The sequence below is a fragment of the Crotalus tigris genome, unplaced genomic scaffold, assembly GCF_016545835.1.
Source record: "Crotalus tigris isolate CLP2741 ecotype Arizona unplaced genomic scaffold, ASM1654583v1 scf7180000018759.1681925, whole genome shotgun sequence".
Taxonomy (NCBI): Eukaryota; Metazoa; Chordata; class Lepidosauria; order Squamata; family Viperidae; genus Crotalus; species Crotalus tigris.
Window position 1 is genome coordinate 1 of NW_024097185.1, and position 19,161 is coordinate 19,161.

A 19,161-nucleotide genomic window follows, 5' to 3' on the forward strand; every position below is an offset into this window, starting at 1 on the left:
TTCCATTCTAAAAAAAGATAAAGATGAACAACTCAAATATTATGATAGGTTGAAATGTGCAAATTCACAAATTCTCAAGTTAACCGCCAGATACTTCATAGCAACTGGTATTCATAAGTGTATGATTTCTGATCCTCAAATGAATTACAAAACTATCATGATTATTAGTCATGAAAGGTATAATTAAAGAACTTTGGGTGAAAATAAGGAGTTTTAATTTGCTTTTATTTCTGCAATAGCCTTCCCTGTACCAGTGCACTCCAGATATGTGGTATTCCAGTTCATATGAATCCCTTTCTGGTTTTGACCATGCTGGCTGGGAACTGCAGAAATTGTGATCCATTACAGCCAAAGAGTGCCAGGTTGTGAAATCCTACTCTATATGAAACCAGATTCTACGACCTTCCCCATCCCACTTTTCCAATGGCAATTAGCAATACCACTTCACAATGCTTTACAGCCCTCTCTAAGCAATTTACAGAGTCAGCATATTGCCCCCAACATTCTGGGTCCTTATTTTACCAATCTTGGAAGGATGGAAGTCAATCTTGAGCTGGTGAGGATCGAACTGCTGGCAGTTGAAAGAATTAGCCTGCAATACTGCATTCTAACCACTGCTCCACCATGGCTCTTAAAATTAAATTAAAATTAAAACCAAATGGCTTTGTGTTTGCCAACCAGTAGCAGCACCTACTCGACTTTGGCTAATCTTGAATGTATATCCAAGTACTCAAAAGATCCAAACTTGCTTAGATTCTCAAGAAACCAGGGAATATTAGGGTAAAAGGTTAAATTGGGAGGTCAAAGAAAATATTCCAGTAGAAATAAGGACAAACAATCTCTCTATAATTTTTCAAACAAATCAAAGCTATTTCAGTGTTTTGTGAAATGCACAGCAATTGAATGGATTCAAGGGAGTTGTTATCTTAAAAAAAACTTACTTTGTACCATTTCACTGATGATTGTGGAAAATTAGAATAACAGTTTTTTCCTGGGCAACCAATAGATGTTCCTTGGTCCACAAATAGATAAATGTCATTTCTGTTGTTAACTGAACAATTAGCCATAATTTTTGTTTGAACAGCTATTAAAATATTGACACATGGTGATATGCTATCCCTGTGTGACACAAAAAGAAACTTCAGGAGAAATTATTCAGAGACTAATTCTGTGCAGGAAGAGAAAAAATGAATTCAATACATTGCTGAACCTGAAATGTACAGTAGTACCCCAGTACTCATTGTTAATTGGTTCTGGAAGGTGCGATGTGTACCAGCATTTTTTTTCCATAAGGAATAATGTAGTGAATCACAAGCAGCTGACACTGATAAGTTCTAGCTTGTGCATTAAATACCAAACAACCGATGAGTTCTGAACATTTTTGCATCAAAATGCATTGAGTACCAAATTTGATGAGTTTCAAAACAGTTGCATACCAAGGTACCACTGTATTATTAAAATCTTTGAAAAAAAAATTATAATGTCCCAATATATCCTATGATTGTAAAAGAGATTTTATTTATGGAAGAAATTGACAAAGAGGTTTGAAGATTTAATATGCTCCAAAACTGTATGGACATTGTGAGCCTTCCAGTTGCTTGAGTAAAAGTTCCTGTTCACTATCTATTGGATAGCTTTGTAACCTGGTTTAATTTAACATGTTCCAAAATTATATTATACAGTATCATATCATTCATGAAGGTATGTGGCTATGATCACACTACACAGCATCTGGGTATACTCTTAATAGTTTCCATTCTTTTTCTGACTTATGATTAATATGAAAATGTTGTTTAAATAAAAACATATTTTACAAAGAATTAGCTGCAGATCATATCAGATTTTTTAAAAAGTGATTGTTGGGATGGTAAAACACTAGCAAAATAGAAGTTTACTCACACAACCAACCTTTTCATACAGATGTATGTTCCAGAATGTTCAGTTTTTATTGGCCTAAACCAAAGTGAGCTCCCCCAAAGAGTAGGATTGGCGGTTTTATCACTGAGGATTATAGTGGCTCCTCCACCACTGGACTGACGGAACCACATTACATGATTTTCAGAAAGAGGAGAATGGTTGTAAATTGATGTGGTGTCTTCAGATGGCAGGTCGCATGATACAATAAATTTGTGGTTGCTGATGGCTCTGTACCTCATATTGATATGCTTTTTAAGGCAATCTGAAAATAATTTTAAAAGTCAGTACTATCTTTTTTTTTTTTTAAAAAAGGACATTTTAGTTATTATAAGCATCTAGGTACATATGTAGACCTTTGAGAAGCAATCAGCTCCTCAACTAATAACAATAAGGCATCAGTTTGCCAGTATGTGATATTTTATGAATTTCATTGCCAGCACTAGTTCTACAGCCATTAATAAGATAACAAGCCTCATTCCTTGGATCTTCTAAAAGACAACCCACGAAGACCTCTGATATCAAAACACTGAGACATTGCATGTCGCAACCATCCAAAGGTCCTGAAATAGCAGAAGTCCATTTACCCTCATTCTACTGGAAAAGAAAAGAAAATTCTTACACACACACACAAGCACGCACATGTCTTATTTCATACTAGGTGAATTTGGCAACATATAAAAGGGGGCAAAACCTAATTAAGTCCCCCCCCCCAATTCCTATAAGGGGAAGCCTAAAAACCACCATTTGCCTGGTAGATCTATTTCAGGAGATAAAAAAAAAAAAAATCTGGCACCAAGGGCTGGGTTGAGGCCAGTGTTCATACTAATGAGGAAATTGACTCCCCACAAACTACCGGTATACAGAGCAGCAGCATTTCAAAGAAAATTCTGCAGTTTAATTATGTCAGAAAAAAAAAATGGCTGAGTTGCTGAATACAAATGTTGGACTAAGATTACAGAGTCTCTACCTGATTCAGCATTAGTTCAAAGATTCCATAGAGTCAACGTATATTAAAGACATATTCAATATGTCTTTAATATACATCGAATTTATCAATCTCAATACAATCAGCACTGATACATTTCTCCAGGATTTCCAAGAGGAACTTCCAGAATGATCAGGAACAGGAACTGTTGGGAATTGAACCCAGAATCTTTTTTCATACAAAGTGTGTTTTTTTCATTGAATCTTCTAATTGAAATCTTTTTTATCTTCAGAAGCTGAAAAACTGTGTAGATAACACATTTAACAAAAAGATAACCCTTGTTTGCTATTCAAGACCGACCTATGATATATTCATAAGAGGATGGAGTTTTGAAGGATGAGTAATGGACAAAAATGTATGTATTCTTGAAAAGCCTTATATTGTTTATTGACATGCATAATAGACTTTTATAGCTAACAAAAATATGCATATTCCTGCCCCTGACCTATGAAGCCCTCCCTATCTAGAAATCATTAAAATCTGCCTCTGTGAAAGATATAAGATCACACTTTAGATAGGAAAATATCTTTAAAAACACAACCCCTTATAGCTGGGGTCCCCAACTCCCGACCCACGGCCAGCTACTGAGCCATGAGCTGTTTGGAACCAACCACAGAAGCGATGGCTGAGCACATACGCATCTCCACTTGCTTGAGCAGCAGACAAGCACAAATTGAGCCATGAATGCTTGCTGGCCATTTGAGCGGAACCATCACCTCTCCCCCCCCCCCATCAATCCATAAAGCTGGAAAGGTTGGGGGACTCTGCCTTACAGGAAAACTGAGAAAGAAACATCAACCAATGAAGATTTGCAGTAATCTTGAAATAGCTTACCAGTAACAGTAATATCACCAGCTTCTGCTTTTATCACAAACAATAGAAAGCACCAGGAAAAAAAAAGCATTGTTGTCTAAGATTTCATTTCTGCAGGGTTGAATCTTTGGCAGTAAGCCGCAGTGGCAGACATTGAAATTCTTTTCATTACTGTGAAAAAATCAAATGTAGTTACCTGAAAATAATTTATTCCAGACAGAAGCTACAAGGAAAGTGTATAGAGGAAAGCAGAAAATCTTTGTGACATATTTCATAATATGTTACTTTACTTCTAAAACACCTTCTTTAAACATGGGCCCTGTAAGGCTCATAAAATCATAGACTCATAGGACTGAAAGGAATCTTGGAGGTCTTATAATCCAACCTCCTGCCCAGGGCAGAAGTCCTTATTCCATCGTGGACAAATTGTTGTCTAATCTTTTCTTGAAAACCTCCAGGGATGGAACACCCATGACTTTAGGAGCAAGCTGTTCCACTGACTAATTGTTCTAATTGTCAGAAAATTTCTTCTTAGTTTAAGATTGGATTTTCCTCTAATAAGCTTGCATCCATTGCTTGTTGTCCTGCTCTCAGGTGCTTTGAAGAATAAATCAATCCCCTTTTCCCTGTGACAGCCCTTCAAGCATGGGAAGACAGCTATTATGCCCCTCCTAAGCCTTATCTATAGTTCCTTTAGCCGTTCATCATATGGTTTAGCCTCCAGACCTCTTATGATCTTTATTGCTCTTTTCTGCACTGATTCATAGGTACAACTCACTATTATATTAATTTTTATTAAGAAAAAATGAGGGATTATATTATAACTGCTATAAATAAGAAATTATAAAAATGACAAATATATCTGACTATATGACAACCCAACCATAATTATTATTATTATTATTATTTTTTTTTTTTTTTTACAAATATTTTATTATTATTATTATTATATTTAGTAAACTGCTTCTGGGACTTCAGAATGCAAACAGACAAGCACGTTTCAACATAACACACCAGCTTAACAATTGTCGATAAGAAAGACAAAAAAAGTCTGGATAGTGGACGTGGCAGTGCCTGGAGATAGCAGAATAGAAGAGAAAGAACTGGAGAAGATAACAAAATACACAGACCTACAAATAGAAATAGAAAGACTGTGGCAAAAGCAAGCAAGGGTAATACCAATAGTCATAGGCTCCTTGGGTGCAATCCCAAAACAACTGGAGCACCACTTGAACACAATTGGCATTGACAAATTCGCTATTAGTCAATTGCAAAAGGTGGCCTTATTAGGAACTGCTTCCCTCCTGCGACGATATCTGTAATACCATCAAACATCCACATCTGCCCTATCCAGGTCCTTTAGAGTAAGGACTCAAGAGTATACAAATATGCCAAATCCAGTCCTGAACACTGGCTTGACTATGCGATGGATCGATAATAATATAATAGAATAATAATAATACTAATATAATAATAATAATAAGCTCGGACTCGCCCGATATTAACAGGTCCGCACTAGATATTGGAGTTCCTGGATATCTGGTTAAATGATGGGTTACAGGACTACAGGACTGTTTGCTGAGCACCAGAGGCCAGCGAGACTGCAGAAACTACTGGAAGAAAAGGTTTTTAAAATCAGTAGATATGAAGCTCGAATTGCAAACTATAGGCAGAACCTCCAATTTCAATCCAATCAAAAACGTTTCTATCAATCCATCAATGGATTGAGAATGCACTGAATCAGTCAGTACCTGACAAGGAAGAAACAGTGCAGTTCTGGAAGCAGATATGGGATAACCCAAAGAAATACAACAAGGATGCGGCTTGGTTAAAAGAGGTGGATGCAAATAAAACAGAATTTGAAATGAAAGAACTAGTAATAACAACAAAAAATGGTAGAAAAAAGAGCAAAGAAAATAAAAAATTGGTCAGCACCTGGTGAAGATGAACTGCATGGGTTTTGGTTGAAACATCTAACTGTTATACACCCACTCATTGCCAAGCAATTCAACAATATACTACAAGGAGGAGAAATTGAAAAGTGGCTAACAACTGGGAAAACCTACCTAATAATGAAAAAATCCAGCAAAAGGGGCAACACCAGGTAACTACAGGCCAATTACCTGCTTACCAACAACATTCAAATTACTAACTGGTGTGGTAGCTGATGCAGTACAACAGCATCTAGTTGAAAACAATCTCTTTCCACCTGAGCAGAAAGGAAACCGCCCAATAGCAGAGGAACAAAAGATCAACTCCTAATAGACAAAATGATCTTGGAAAACTGCAAGAGAAGGAAGACCAACCTGAATGTGGCATGGATTGCCTACAAAAAGGCATTTGACTCTCTGCCACATGATTGGATAATCAAGTGCCTAGAAATAACAGGAGTAAGTAGAATAAAAAAAAGAGCATCCAGAAAATTTTGCAAGAGTCGATGGCACAATGGAAACACAGTTTGCAGATCATGGGTGAAAACTGGGAGAGGTTAATATCAAGAGAGGAATATTTCAAGAGATTCATTATCCCCATTACTATTTGTTATTGCACTGTTTCCTCTGTCAACAATACTAAATAACTCAGGACATGGTTATCAAACATCAAAAACATCTGCTAGACTATCCCACCTCCTTTATATGGATGATCTGAAGCTTTATGGAAAAACATCATCTGAAATAGAATCGCTGCTCAACACTGTCCGTATATATAGCCAAGATATTGGAATGGAGTTTGGCTTGGACAAATGTGCCACACTTACTATCAAACAAGGAAAAATAGTGAAAAATGAAGGAATCAAGATGCCCCACGAAAATAACATTAAGAGTCTGGATGAGGAAGAATACTACCAATACTTGGGTATCCTTCAAGCTGACAACATCAAGCACACTGAAGTCAAGAAAAAGATTAGAGGTGAATACATCAAGAGAGTGAAGAAGATCTTAAAATCCAAACTCAATGGAGGAAATACCATAAAGGCAATCAACACCTGGGCAATCCCAGTCAGTAGGTACACAGCTGGAATAGTGGACTGGACTCAAGCAGAACTAAAAGCAATGGATAGTCAGACCAGAAAAATAATGACAATGAATCATGCCCTTCATCCATGCAGTGACATTGATAGACTTTATCTACCAAGGCAAATAGGTGGGCGTGGAATGCTACAAGTACATCAGATGGTTGAAAAAGAAAAAATGGCTTTGGAAGAATATCTGAAGAACAATGATGAAGATGCACTGAAATTAGTATATCAGGAAGGCTTATTAACTACTGGAGAGACCAAACTTTTGGGCTACAAGAAAGACCAAATGAAGAACAGAATAGAGGCATGGGAATACAAAAGACTACAATGCCAAACATGAAAAATATGCGGGGAAGGCAGATAATAATAAACGCTGGCAATGGCTAATAGGCAGGAAATTGAAGAAAGAGACCGAAGGACTAATTCTGCTGCACAAGACCAAGCCTTAAGGACAAATGCATACAAAGTCAAAATTGAGAAGACAGCAACAGACAGTAAGTGTCGCCTATGCAAAGAAGCTGAAGAAACCGTGGACCACTTGGTAAGCTGTTGCAAGAAGATTGCACAAACTGATTACAAGCAGCGTCATGACAAAGTAGCAACAATGGTGCATTGGAAGATCTTCAAAAAATATCATTTGCCTGTAAGCAAAAACTGGTGTGATCATAAAATAGAGAAAGTCATAGAAAATGATAAAATTAAACTGCTCTGGGACTTCAGAATTCAAACGACAAGCAACCTGCAACATAACAACCCCAGACTTAACAATTGTCGATAAAAGACAAAAAATGTCCTGATAGTTGGCGTGGCATGCCTGGAGATAACAGAATGAAGATAAAGTAACTGATAAGATAACAAAAATACAAAGACCTACAAATAGAAATAAAAAGACTGGGCAAAAGCAAGCAAGGGTAGTACCAATAGTCATAGGCTCCTTGGGTGCAATCCCAAAACAACTGGAGCACCACTTGAACACCATTGGCATTGACAAATTCGCTATTAGTCAATTGCAAAAGGCGGCCTTACTAGGAACTGCTTCCATCCTGCGAAGATACCTGTAATACCATCAAACATCCACATCTGCCTATCCCAGGTCATGGGTAAGGACTGGATCGGTAGACAAAATGCCAAATCCAGTCTGAACATCTGGCTGACTGTGCGATGAATGATAATAATAATTCCCCCAGAGAGGCACTAACCTTGACGTGGTTGTGGGCTTGTTGTACTACTGAGGAAGATGAGAGCTAATGCCAGAGGTTCACCTACTGGACAGGTCTCATCAGAGGAGTCATACAAAGATGTCTCTCCCATAAAAAATATGTGTGAGACGTAAATTTCAGAATGCCCTCCCGGCTCGGATGTCGCCCGGGTTAACAAGGTCCGCGCTAGATATTGGAGTTCCTGGATATCTGGTGAAAAATGGTTACAGGACTCAGGACTGTTGGCTGAGCAACCAGGGCCAGCAGCTGCAGAACTACTGGAAGAAAAGGTGTTTACCCATCGCAGATACACAGTGATGGAAAACAAAGAAAGAATGATCTGTTACTACAGATCAAGTCCAACAAGAAGAGGATATCTAAAACGAATGCACCAGTTCTGGAAAGAACAACATCCAGAATCAGAAATAACAGAACAGAGACTAGCAGATCAACGCCGATTTATAACACGAATAAAATTTCACGAGAAACAGGAATTGGACCGAACTGCAAAGGTTTACCCAGGGCAAAAGAAATCAAAGCCTTAACCAGAAGTATTAGAATGTAGAGCAACCAGGGTTAATTTTGGCAGTGGAAAAATGAATCTAGCAGGAGATATACAACTGTTCTCATTTGGAACCAGGCACCTCTTACCTCAGGAAGAACAAAACCCTCGTAACTAAAGAAATAAAAGAATGAAAACAAGAATAACTGAGCATCTAGAACAGCTACAAAACAACAGAATAAGGCTACCTGCATTGAATGCTTGTTCCAAAGAAACAGCTAGCACAAGCATTAAAAGATGCAAATACTGCAATAGCAAGTATAAGCACCAATTCACTGCAAGAAACAAACCAACTAATGTACCGCACAGCTGCAGTTATAACTGAATACCTGGGATGCAAAATCAACAAAGAAGAAAAACAAACAAACAATGCACCACAAAAATGGAAGGTTAGACTAGAAAATAAGATCAGCAAGTTCAGATCACATGCAAGCAAGCTAGAACAGATGAAAGAAATCAGCAAGTTAAGATCACATGCAAGCAAGCTAGAACAGATGAAAGAAAAGAAGCTGAAGAACAAGAAGACAAAAGAATACCTAATCAAGAAATACCACTTAGAAAAAAGGAAGATCAAGGAAGCACTGGAAATAATAAAGCAACAAATAACAGCTATAGCAAGGAAAATCAGTAGATATGAAGCTCGAATTGCAAACTATAGGCAGAACCTCCAATTTCAATCCAATCAGAAACGTTTCTACCAATCCATCAATGGAGAAACTGCAAGGAATCAGTCAGTACCTGACAAGGAAGAAACAGTGCAGTTCTGGAAGCAGATATGGGATAACCCAAAGAAATACAACAAGGATGCGGCTTGGTTAAAAGAGGTGGATGCAAATAAAACAGAAGTTGAAATGAAAGAACTAGTAATAACAACAAAAATGGTAGAAAAAAGAGCAAAGAAAATCAAAAATTGGTCAGCACCAGGTGAAGATGAACTGCATGGGTTTTGGTTGAAACATCTAACTGTTATACACCCACTCATTGCCAAACAGTTCAACAATATACTACAAGGAGGAGAAATTGAAAAGTGGCTAACAACTGGGAAAACCTACCTAATAATGAAAAATCCAGCAAAAGGGGCAACACCAGGTAACTACAGGCCAATTACCTGCTTACCAACAACTTTCAAATTACTAACTGGTGTAGTAGCTGATGCAGTGCAACAGCATCTAGTTGAAAACAATCTCTTTCCACCTGAGCAGAAAGGAAACCGCCCCCACAGCAGAGGAACAAAAGATCAACTCCTAATAGACAAAATGATCTTGGAAAACTGCAAGAGAAGGAAGACCAACCTGAATGTGGCATGGATTGACTACAAAAAGGCATTTGACTCTCTGCCACATGATTGGATAATAAAGTGCCTAGAAATAACAGGAGTCAGTAGAAACATCAGAAAATTTGTGCAAAGATCGATGGCACAATGGAAGACACAGTTGCAGATCAATGGTGAGAGGCTGGGAGAGGTTAATATCAAGAGAGGAATATTTCAAGGAGATTCATTATCACCATTACTATTTGTTATTGCACTGTTTCCTCTGTCAACAATACTGAATAACTCAGGACATGGCTATCAAACATCAAAAACATCTGCCAGACTATCCCACCTCCTTTACATGGATGATCTGAAGCTGTATGGAAAAACATCATCTGAAATAGAATCGCTGCTCAACACTGTCCGTATATATAGCCAAGATATTGTAATGGAGTTTGGCTTGGACAAATGTGCCACACTTACTATCAAACAAGGAAAAATAATGAAAACTGAAGGAATCAAGATGCCCCACGAAAATAACATTAAGAGTCTGGATGAGGAAGAGTACTACAAATACTTGGGTATCCTTCAAGCTGACAACATCAAGCACACTGAAGTCAAGAAAAAGATTAGAGGTGAATACATCAAGAGAGTGAAGAAGATCTTAAAGTCCAAACTCAATGGAGGAAATACCATAAAGGCAATCAACACCTGGGCAATTCCAGTCATTAGGTACACAGCTGGAATAGTGGACTGGACTCAAGCAGAACTAAAAGCAATGGATAGGAAGACCAGAAAAATAATGACAATGAATCATGCCCTTCATCCACGCAGTGACATTGACAGACTTTATCTACCAAGGCAAATAGGTGGGCGTGGAATGCTACAAGTACATCAGATGGTTGAAGAAGAAAAAATGGCTTTGGAAGAATATCTGAAGAACAATGATGAAGATGCACTGAAATTAGTATATCAGGAAGGCTTACTAACTACTGGAGAGACCAAACTGGCCTACAAGAAAGACCAAATGAAGAACAGAATAGAGGCATGGGAAGACAAAGCACTACATGGCCAATACATGAAAAAAATAGCTGGGAAAGCAGATAACAATAAAACCTGGCAATGGCTAAGAGCAGGAAAATTGAAGAAAGAGACCGAGGGACTAATTCTGGCTGCACAAGACCAAGCCTTAAGGACAAATGCATACAAAGTCAAAATTGAGAAGACAGCAACAGACAGTAAGTGCCGCCTATGCAAAGAAGCTGAAGAAACAGTGGACCACTTGGTAAGCTGTTGCAAGAAGATTGCACAAACTGATTACAAGCAGCGGCATGACAAAGTAGCAACAATGGTGCATTGGAAGATCTGCAAAAAATATCATTTGCCTGTAAGCAAAAACTGGTGGGATCATAAAATAGAGAAAGTCATAGAAAATGATAAAATTAAACTGCTCTGGGACTTCAGAATTCAAACAGACAAGCACCTGCAACATAACACCCCAGACTTAACAATTGTCGATAAGAAAGACAAAAAAGTCTGGATAGTGGACGTGGCAGTGCCTGGAGACAGCAGAATAGACGAGAAAGAACTGGAGAAGATAACAAAATACAAAGACCTACAAATAGAAATAGAAAGACTGTGGCAAAAGCAAGCAAGGGTAGTACCAATAGTCATAGGCTCCTTGGGTGCAATCCCAAAACAACTGGAGCACCACTTGAACACCATTGGCATTGACAAATTCGCTATTAGTCAATTGCAAAAGGCGGCCTTATTAGGAACTGCTTCCATCCTGCGACGATATCTGTAATACCATCAAACATCCACATCTGCCTATCCCAGGTCCTGGGTAAGGACTCGATAAGTAGACAAAATGCCAAATCCAGTCTGAACATCTGGCTGACTGTGCGATAATCGATAATAATAATAATAATAATAATAATAATAATAATAATAATAATAATAATATAATATGCATCCATTCTCTTCTATACTATCTGTTTAAGGAAAATTTCAAAAGAAACATATGGGAAAATATGGTTGAGTTATAACTGTATGTCATATTTTCCATACTATTCCATGAAGCTTCTATGAATGAGACAGCATAGCTAGCACAACAGAAGCTTCATTTGAACTGATTTCATTTGGAACCTAAGAAATAAAAACTACTACATTAGTCTATACCAATTAACACAGAAAACTTACTGAGTGGAGATAATAGATTTATAGATATATTTAGTGAAAGAAATCTAAAGGCTTTTTAAGCCAACTACTTTCATTCAAATAAAAAATTAATTCAAATAAATTAAGGAATTCAAAGGAAAGGATACAAATATGTACATATTATTTGCCAAATTAAAAAAATCCTTAAATATTATTTGAGGTAATGAATCTGAGAAATTGTAATTTGAAAAGGGATTATTTTCTGAACGACAAATCTTACCTTTCAATCTTATCAGAAGCAGTAAATGTTGTGTTCCCTTCTAAACGGAATTTCATATGCATGCTTCCTTTTAATCATCTTCCTTGACCTCAATGTCATCATTTGTTCCTCTTTTAGTAAGTCATGTTTCCGGCTTCATTTTGTGAGTAAGAAGTAAACCTGTATTTTCTTATTATACACTAAGAGTAGGCAAATATTCCTTTCCCAGATTTTCATTGATAGAAACAAACATACTTCAGTACTGCCTATAATAATAAAGTCTCCTTCCTTTATATGTGTCCTCTCTATCTATCCACAATGCTCTAGAGCACTCCTTACTTTTTCTGGCAGATCACCTGAGTAATTTATTTTTTAGATCTAGGTCTGGGGTAGGAAACCACAGTCATTGCTACCATTGGTTAAATCTAGTTCACAATTGTGTTCATAGTGACAAAACAGATACTGCCAATAAACCACAAACAGAACACACTGTCTTTAAACAAAGAGTTATGACTAGTCTTAAATTTTTCACCCTATTTAATTTAATAACTCAAATGTCTTAGGCTAGTTAGGTGATACGCTGAAACATTCACAATTTTTGAAAAATAAACCCAAACCTGGTTAATAATCCCAATAGCCCAGGCTAGACTGAGAAAGAAAAGGGAGGGGGAAAAAAGGGGAAAAGGCATTGATAAATCATTACCCTGCTATCATGAAATACAGTGATATATCCTAGCAGTTAAGGCAGTTGTTATTTGAGTTCTTATCACCAGAGAGTGGTAATATACTTTCCTCTGGCAAATAAAGTCAAAAGATTGATTGATTGATTGATTGATTGATAAAATTTATTGGCCACCCATCTTACCATAGAGTAATTTTGGGTGGCTTACAATTACTTCTCAGTTAAAACATAAAATGTTACTCCTCAACTATTTTTATTGGGTATTTTTATGGATTTAGATGTTAATGAAACTATTTTAATGTTGAATTTAATAACTGCAGCAAGATTACTTGTAGGTTTATATTGGAAGAAGGATTTGCTGCCTACCTTAGAAAAATGGACACTTGTTTCTACTTTAGCGGAAATGGCAAAAATTTCAGCTTATTTAAAGGACCATACACAAGAAAAATTTATTATAGTGTGGAGAAGGTGGATAGATTATGTTCAGAATAAATACGGAACTTTAAAGTTCCACTTATTTTATGATTAATTTTTTCTTCAGGTTATAATTACTATGTATAGATTTTTATAATATTTGATTTATAGTAGATTTGTTTATGTTATTATTATTGTTGTTGTTATTATTATTATTATTATTATTATTATGTTTAGAGAGAGTTAAGGGTAATGTATGAATTTGTTTATTGTATATATTTTTGTTGTTGTTTTATTGTGTTTGTTTTGTTTATAATAACCCTGTATTTTGCTCTGGGAAGTGGGGGGTAGGGGGAGGGGTGGGGTGGGATTAAGTATATATAGAAATATTAAAGTGTGAAATAGATGGAGTAATTTAGAGGGAGGTGCCGCTCGGGTGTTTCCCCTGAACTGTATCCGAAGAGGGATAAGAGGGGAGGAGGAGGGAAGGAAGGAAGTTGGATGGGAGGAAGGGGTGAGGGGAGAAAGGAGAGGAGAGGAGAGGAGAGAGGGAATAGGGAAGTAAGGAAGGAAGGTTGAGAGGGCGGATGCAGTCGGGGGGAGATAGACGAGCGACACCTAAGGTCTTATTTTAAAGGTATTTTTATCTTTTTTTAGTTTTATATATAATGTATGGAAAGTATTATATGTATTGAAAATTCAAATAAAATTTTTAAAATAAAATAAAATAAAAAACATAAAATGTTAAAATCAAACCCTACAGCCAAAGACACATGGGGCGGGCGGGGGCAGAGGGGGGAGGGGGATCTGTTATTACTCAATCAGCCACTTCCATTGTGCTGATCCCCCACTGGGGCCCCAAGCCAACCTGCATAGCCATGTCTTTAGGCCCTTACAAAAAGATAGAAGGGTTGGGGCCAACCTCACATTGGGGAACAAGATGTTCCAGAAAGCAGGAGGAACAGCATAGAAGATTGTTTTATGAGAACAAGAATAGTCCATTTAGAAATCACTCTGGGATTGTACATATATTTTGCTTTAGAAATATATGCAAATCATTATAGCTAACAAGAAAGCAGGAAATCCATAATTCATATATAATCAAACAAGATTTAGATAACTTGTAAAGAGATGAGGATGGTGAAGTAAAACAGAATAATGTAACAGCTTCGAACAACAGCACTAGAAATTTTCACAACTCACAGCAATACTGTATGTATGTCTAATTAGCTAGTTACCTAGAATCCTGAAATTGTCAGCAAAGGAAAAATGCATATTTGCCAATTAATATATTGAAGTTGATTTTTTACCATTAGGGATGGAGAAAAACACTAACACATTCATCCTGAGCAAGCCAAAAGTTCTTTATATGTCAAACAATTGAAGCTAGGCTAATTTTGTTTCAACTGACTGACTCATTTTTTTCCATTACCTTGGACTGTTTCCTGTCGATGTCTTACTTTTCAGTTTCAGAGGCTTCAGATCTCTTTCCTAAGAGGCTTCATGGAACTACCTACACTACAGGGCAAACAATATTGTGTACCTTCATTAAAGCAAATAATACTGTGCTATTTGCACATGTTTAAGGCTAGGGGGTGAAAGGTTTTATCCTTCCCTTTGTTGCAGGCTGAATGAAAATCATCTTGCTTTCTAGGAATGTTATCATGGACACCACAGGCATTTGTCCATATTTAAGTAGCTAAAGGCACTGATACTGAAGTCAGGAAAACCAAGATGACACTTTTAAAAAATGAGTAGGGCTTCAGTCATGCCATTGTGACTGCTGGTTTGTCTTTTTGGACTCCCTGGACATCTCTAATTGATTATTAAAGAATCAAACAAAACCAAGATATCTATATCTTTTGAAAAAAAAATTGTAATATTTTTCTGTATTTTTTAAAACAAAAATTTCAACAGAGTCAGTAGATCAGTGGTTCTCAACCTTCCTAATACCGTGACCCTTTAATACAGTTCCTCATGTTGTGGTGACCCCAACCCCCCATCCAGCTGGCCGGGGAGGAGGGGGGCAGGAAGGCCGCTCTGTCAGCTCTGCCCAGCCTGGTTGGAGAAGTGCCATTCCTCTCCCTCTTTCGCTCTTTCTCTCTCTCTTTCCTCTCTCTCTTGCTCTCTTTCCTCTCTCTCTTTCCTCTTTCTCTCTCTCTCTTCTCATTCTCTCTCTTCTCTCTCCCTCTTTCCTCTTTCCCTTTTTCCACTCTTTCATCTCCCCCTTTCTCTTTCTTTTTCCTCTCTCTCTCTTTCTTTCCTCTTTCTCTCTTTCCTCTTTCTCTTTCTGTTTCCTCCTTCTTTCTCTTTCTCTCTCTCTTTCCTCTTTCTTTTCCTCTGTTTCTCTCTCTTTCCTCTCTCTCTTTCCTCTCTCTCTTTCTCTCTTGTACGGCAGTATTGTTGGGGGTCCCCACTGCCCCCGGCCTCTGCACATCCTCAGCCGAAGGGGCGGGGAGGGGGAGCAGGATGGGAGGCAGTGACTTCAATGGCAGTGGCGGCAGCACGGCAGCATTGTTGGGGTTCCTCGCCACCACCCCGGCCCGGCCACCGCCCCACATCCTCAGCCGAACGGGCAGGGAGGGGGAGCATGATGGGAGGTAGCGGTGGCAGCGGTAGCATAGCAGCATCATCTGGGTTCCTCACCACCGCCCCCGGCCCAGCCACCGCCCCGCCGCATCCTCAGCCAAAGGGGCAGGGATGGAAAGGACAGGAGTCAGCGGCTTTGGTGGCAGCAGCGGCAGCATTGTTGGGGTTCCTCGCTGTCACCCCCAGCCTGGCTGCCACGTCCTCAGTGAATGGGCGGGAGGGGGAGCAGGATGGGAGGCAGCGGCACGGCAGCATCGTTGGGGTTCCTTGCCGCCGCCCCGGCCCAGCCGCCGCATTCTCAGCCAAACGGGCTGGGAGGGGGAGCAGGACAGAGACAGCAGCCCAGGTGGCAGCAGCAGCAACAGGGCAGCATCATCAGGGTCCCTGCCACCCCCGGCCTGGCCACCGCCCCTGCTGGGACTCCGCGTTGCCCGGCCTCACCCTCTGCCCATCGATGGAGCCGTGGTGGAGGCAGTGCCCACCCAAGCTGCCTGGGGGGCAGGAGGAAGGAGAGGAGGAGGGCAAGGAAGCAGTCACCCTAGCCGGGACTCCGTGCTACCCATCCTCACCCTCCGCCCATCCAATGGAGCCGCGGTGGGGGCTGGTGCCGTGCGGCCCCTGCCAGCCCCTCTGCCAGCCTGGCTGCTCCCACCCAGGCACCCCTCTTGCCCCAGCGCCCGCCCAAGCCGCTTTGGGGGCAGCAGGAGGAAGAAGAGGAGGAGGAAGAGGAGGGCAAGGAAGCCACTGCCAGCACCGGGCCCCAGGAGGTGGCTCTCCTCTCCTACCTTTGCTGAATCTCTTCTTCCTTCCCAGCAGCCTGGATTCCGGCGCACCTTCCCAGCCAGCAGGTCCAGTGGTTGGGCTGGCTGGGGATCGCAGGGGCTGGTCTCCCTTGGGCCGTGGTTTCAGGAAGGCTGGCCCGCTCAGCAGAGCCTCCAGCGGGCCGCTCCCAGCAGGGATCCTGGGGCTTCCCCGGGTGGCTCCAAGCCACGAGGCCCTGGCCACACTTCTCCCAGGGGGTGGGGCACCTGGGCGCAGGGCCAATCAGGAGCCCTGCAGGAGGTAAGTCCACCTGAGAGAGAGAGAGAAGAGAAGTGAAAGTGCCTCTCTCTCTCTCTCTCTCTTTCTGCAAATGGCGGAGGAGGCCATGCAGAGATGGATGCGGAGTGGTGTCTCGGTTCCTAAGACCATCGGAAATGTGTTTTCTGATGGTCTTAGGTGACCCCTGTGAAAGGGTCAATCGACCCCCAAAGGGGTCACGACCCACAGGTTGAGAACCGCTGCAGTAGATATTTAAATCAAGTCATACTGCAACTGAACACATTGCAGTCGTTAGACTTCAACATTTGGATGTAACTGAAATTTTAATATAACAAAAAGTCAGTCAGCTTATTTAACAAATGTCTAACATATAAATCATAGCAAAGCAATGTCTAGCACACATTTACTCTTAAAGGGGCCTTTATTCCACCTAGACCTACGTTCCCTTGGTTGTCTCCATGCTCCATGCATTCAGGATAAAGAAGTTGGGAAAGTCAGGACCAACCTAAATTTAATTCAGTGTTTATGACTTTAACATTATTTTCTTTCTGGCACAGAAAAAACAATCTTTAAGGATTTAAAGGCTCTAGAGGTTATGTACCCTTTTATTAAAGAATTCTATCCTGGAAAGAAATATTATATGTAAAGAGAAATTATACTACTAAAATCATCCATCAAATTTAATGTGTTGTCACCTACAACCCTGGTGAGTTCCAGGCTAATAAGTTATTATATATTATAAATATGTTTTTAGTCACCTTGTAGCAGCATTATGTTAGATGTATTTTCTCAAGCTGATGCCAGCCAGATTTGATAATCTAGTTGTGAATGATAGATCTATACAGTACTGCATATTTGAAAGCAGAAAGATGCTTCAGTGCACATATGGGGTACATAGGCAGCACCAGACACCAACTTCTTAAAGCAGCCATTCTCAGAATTCTTTGGCAATATTAGGACCTCAGGGAAGGCATCAGAGTTATACACAGAGCTAGGTTCACACTAATGGACACTTAAGGATAGTGACAGCATGAAGTTTCTGTAAAAGAGGAGTATTGCCACTGCAGCTGGTCCTTTAAAACATATTTTATATATGCAATACCCAAATGAAAACTAAAACTATAACTGAACCAGGTCACTTATTCCTGCCCAAGTTAAATAACACAAGACCCAATGAATTTGAATGTATTTGGTATCTTTCAGTGCTTTCTTTCCAGTGTCTCTCTCTCACACACATACATAAACAGAGCAGAACTCCATATATAGTTATTGTTATTAATTGGGGATAATGTAAACGGTAAGTCAACCATCTTTCAACAAATGCTTGCATTTTCTGCATCATTCTAGTTCTAATTGTCTCTCTTGGCTTCTTATTCTTTGTCAGCATGTGCCGCACTTAGAGTCAAACAGCAATAAAATACAAAGAAAACACAGTTGTTGTTGTTGACATGTTGACATTGGACCCCTCTTGCAAATAAATCTGTAAGGCAGAAGTCTGGGATTTTGACATACTTTGTAAAAAAACAGACAACAATATGGAATATACATACTGAATAAAACAATATATAAAGATATTACTGAAACTAAGCCTAATGACACAGGTGGGACAACCCGAAGCCTGCAGCCTCAATTCTGCTGCTCCCAAGTATCTGTGGACACTTTCTTATATTTCAAGTTTTGCTTCCAGCACTTAGCCATCTCAAGCAATGATGAAGACCTAGTAGCAGGCAAGTGATGGCTCAGAAGTGATACCAAAAGTACTTGTTCTTTTTCTTTTGTCCTGCAACATTACCCCTTGACAAGCAGCTGAAATAGTTGGCTTGGCAGGCATGGCATAGCGAAGCTTTTTCCAAAATTTAGACTTTAAAGGCAGTGATTTTTCTTCTTTCCATTTCACTACTTGGCTGGAAGAAAGAAGTTCCAAAGACTTGGGCAAGAAATCAAAATAGTTTTTTGGCATGTATTCTATTAATATGACTTTGATCTTTCTTTCAACCAAGGCTTTATGCAGTCCAACTTCTAGCTCGAACATGACTTGGTCGGAGACATAGTTTTGGCTCAGAATAATAATTAATCTTCGACTTCTATCAATGGATGATTGGATGTCATCAATAATAGCTGTAAGTAAAAGAGGTTATGGTTACAGTTAGCTGAAGAAAGAAAGAAAAGTTGCATATTCATAATATATACTTTGAAATAACCATGTGTGACCTCCAAGAGATAATATGATTCTCAGCTTGTCTGCCATTAAGAAGTTTGAAAAATAATA

The 19,161-nt window shown here is 39.4% G+C and overlaps 2 protein-coding genes across 4 annotated transcripts in view; both read right to left on the reverse strand.

Moving 5' to 3' along the window:
* Nucleotides 1-738: 738 nt before the first annotated feature.
* LOC120313677 (interleukin-18 receptor accessory protein-like) lies at nt 739-12,546 on the reverse strand. Of its 2 annotated transcripts, XR_005558218.1 has the most exons (4): nt 12,188-12,546; nt 3,737-3,886; nt 1,909-2,179; nt 739-1,119 (listed from the first exon to the last, which is right to left on the reverse strand). XR_005558218.1 is itself a non-coding variant. In XM_039355814.1 (3 exons), exons 1-3 carry the CDS (start codon nt 3,804-3,806, stop codon nt 927-929), a joined length of 543 nt encoding a protein of 180 aa, XP_039211748.1. In that variant the 5' UTR covers nt 3,807-4,487; the 3' UTR covers nt 739-926. The 2 variants fall into 2 exon arrangements, 1 of the variants encoding a protein (XP_039211748.1); XM_039355814.1 differs by lacking the exon at nt 12,188-12,546 and having other exon boundaries at nt 1,900-2,179; nt 3,737-4,487.
* Nucleotides 12,547-18,386: 5,840 nt separating this feature from the next.
* The window catches only part of IL18R1 (interleukin 18 receptor 1), a 35,793-nt gene continuing 35,018 nt past the window's right edge, over nt 18,387-19,161 (reverse strand). For both annotated transcript variants that reach the window (XM_039355810.1, XM_039355811.1), the window contains one exon: nt 18,387-19,010. In XM_039355810.1, coding sequence (XP_039211744.1) covers nt 18,610-19,010 — 401 coding nt within the window. In that variant the 3' untranslated portion in view covers nt 18,387-18,609. The remainder of the gene's footprint in view (nt 19,011-19,161) is intronic.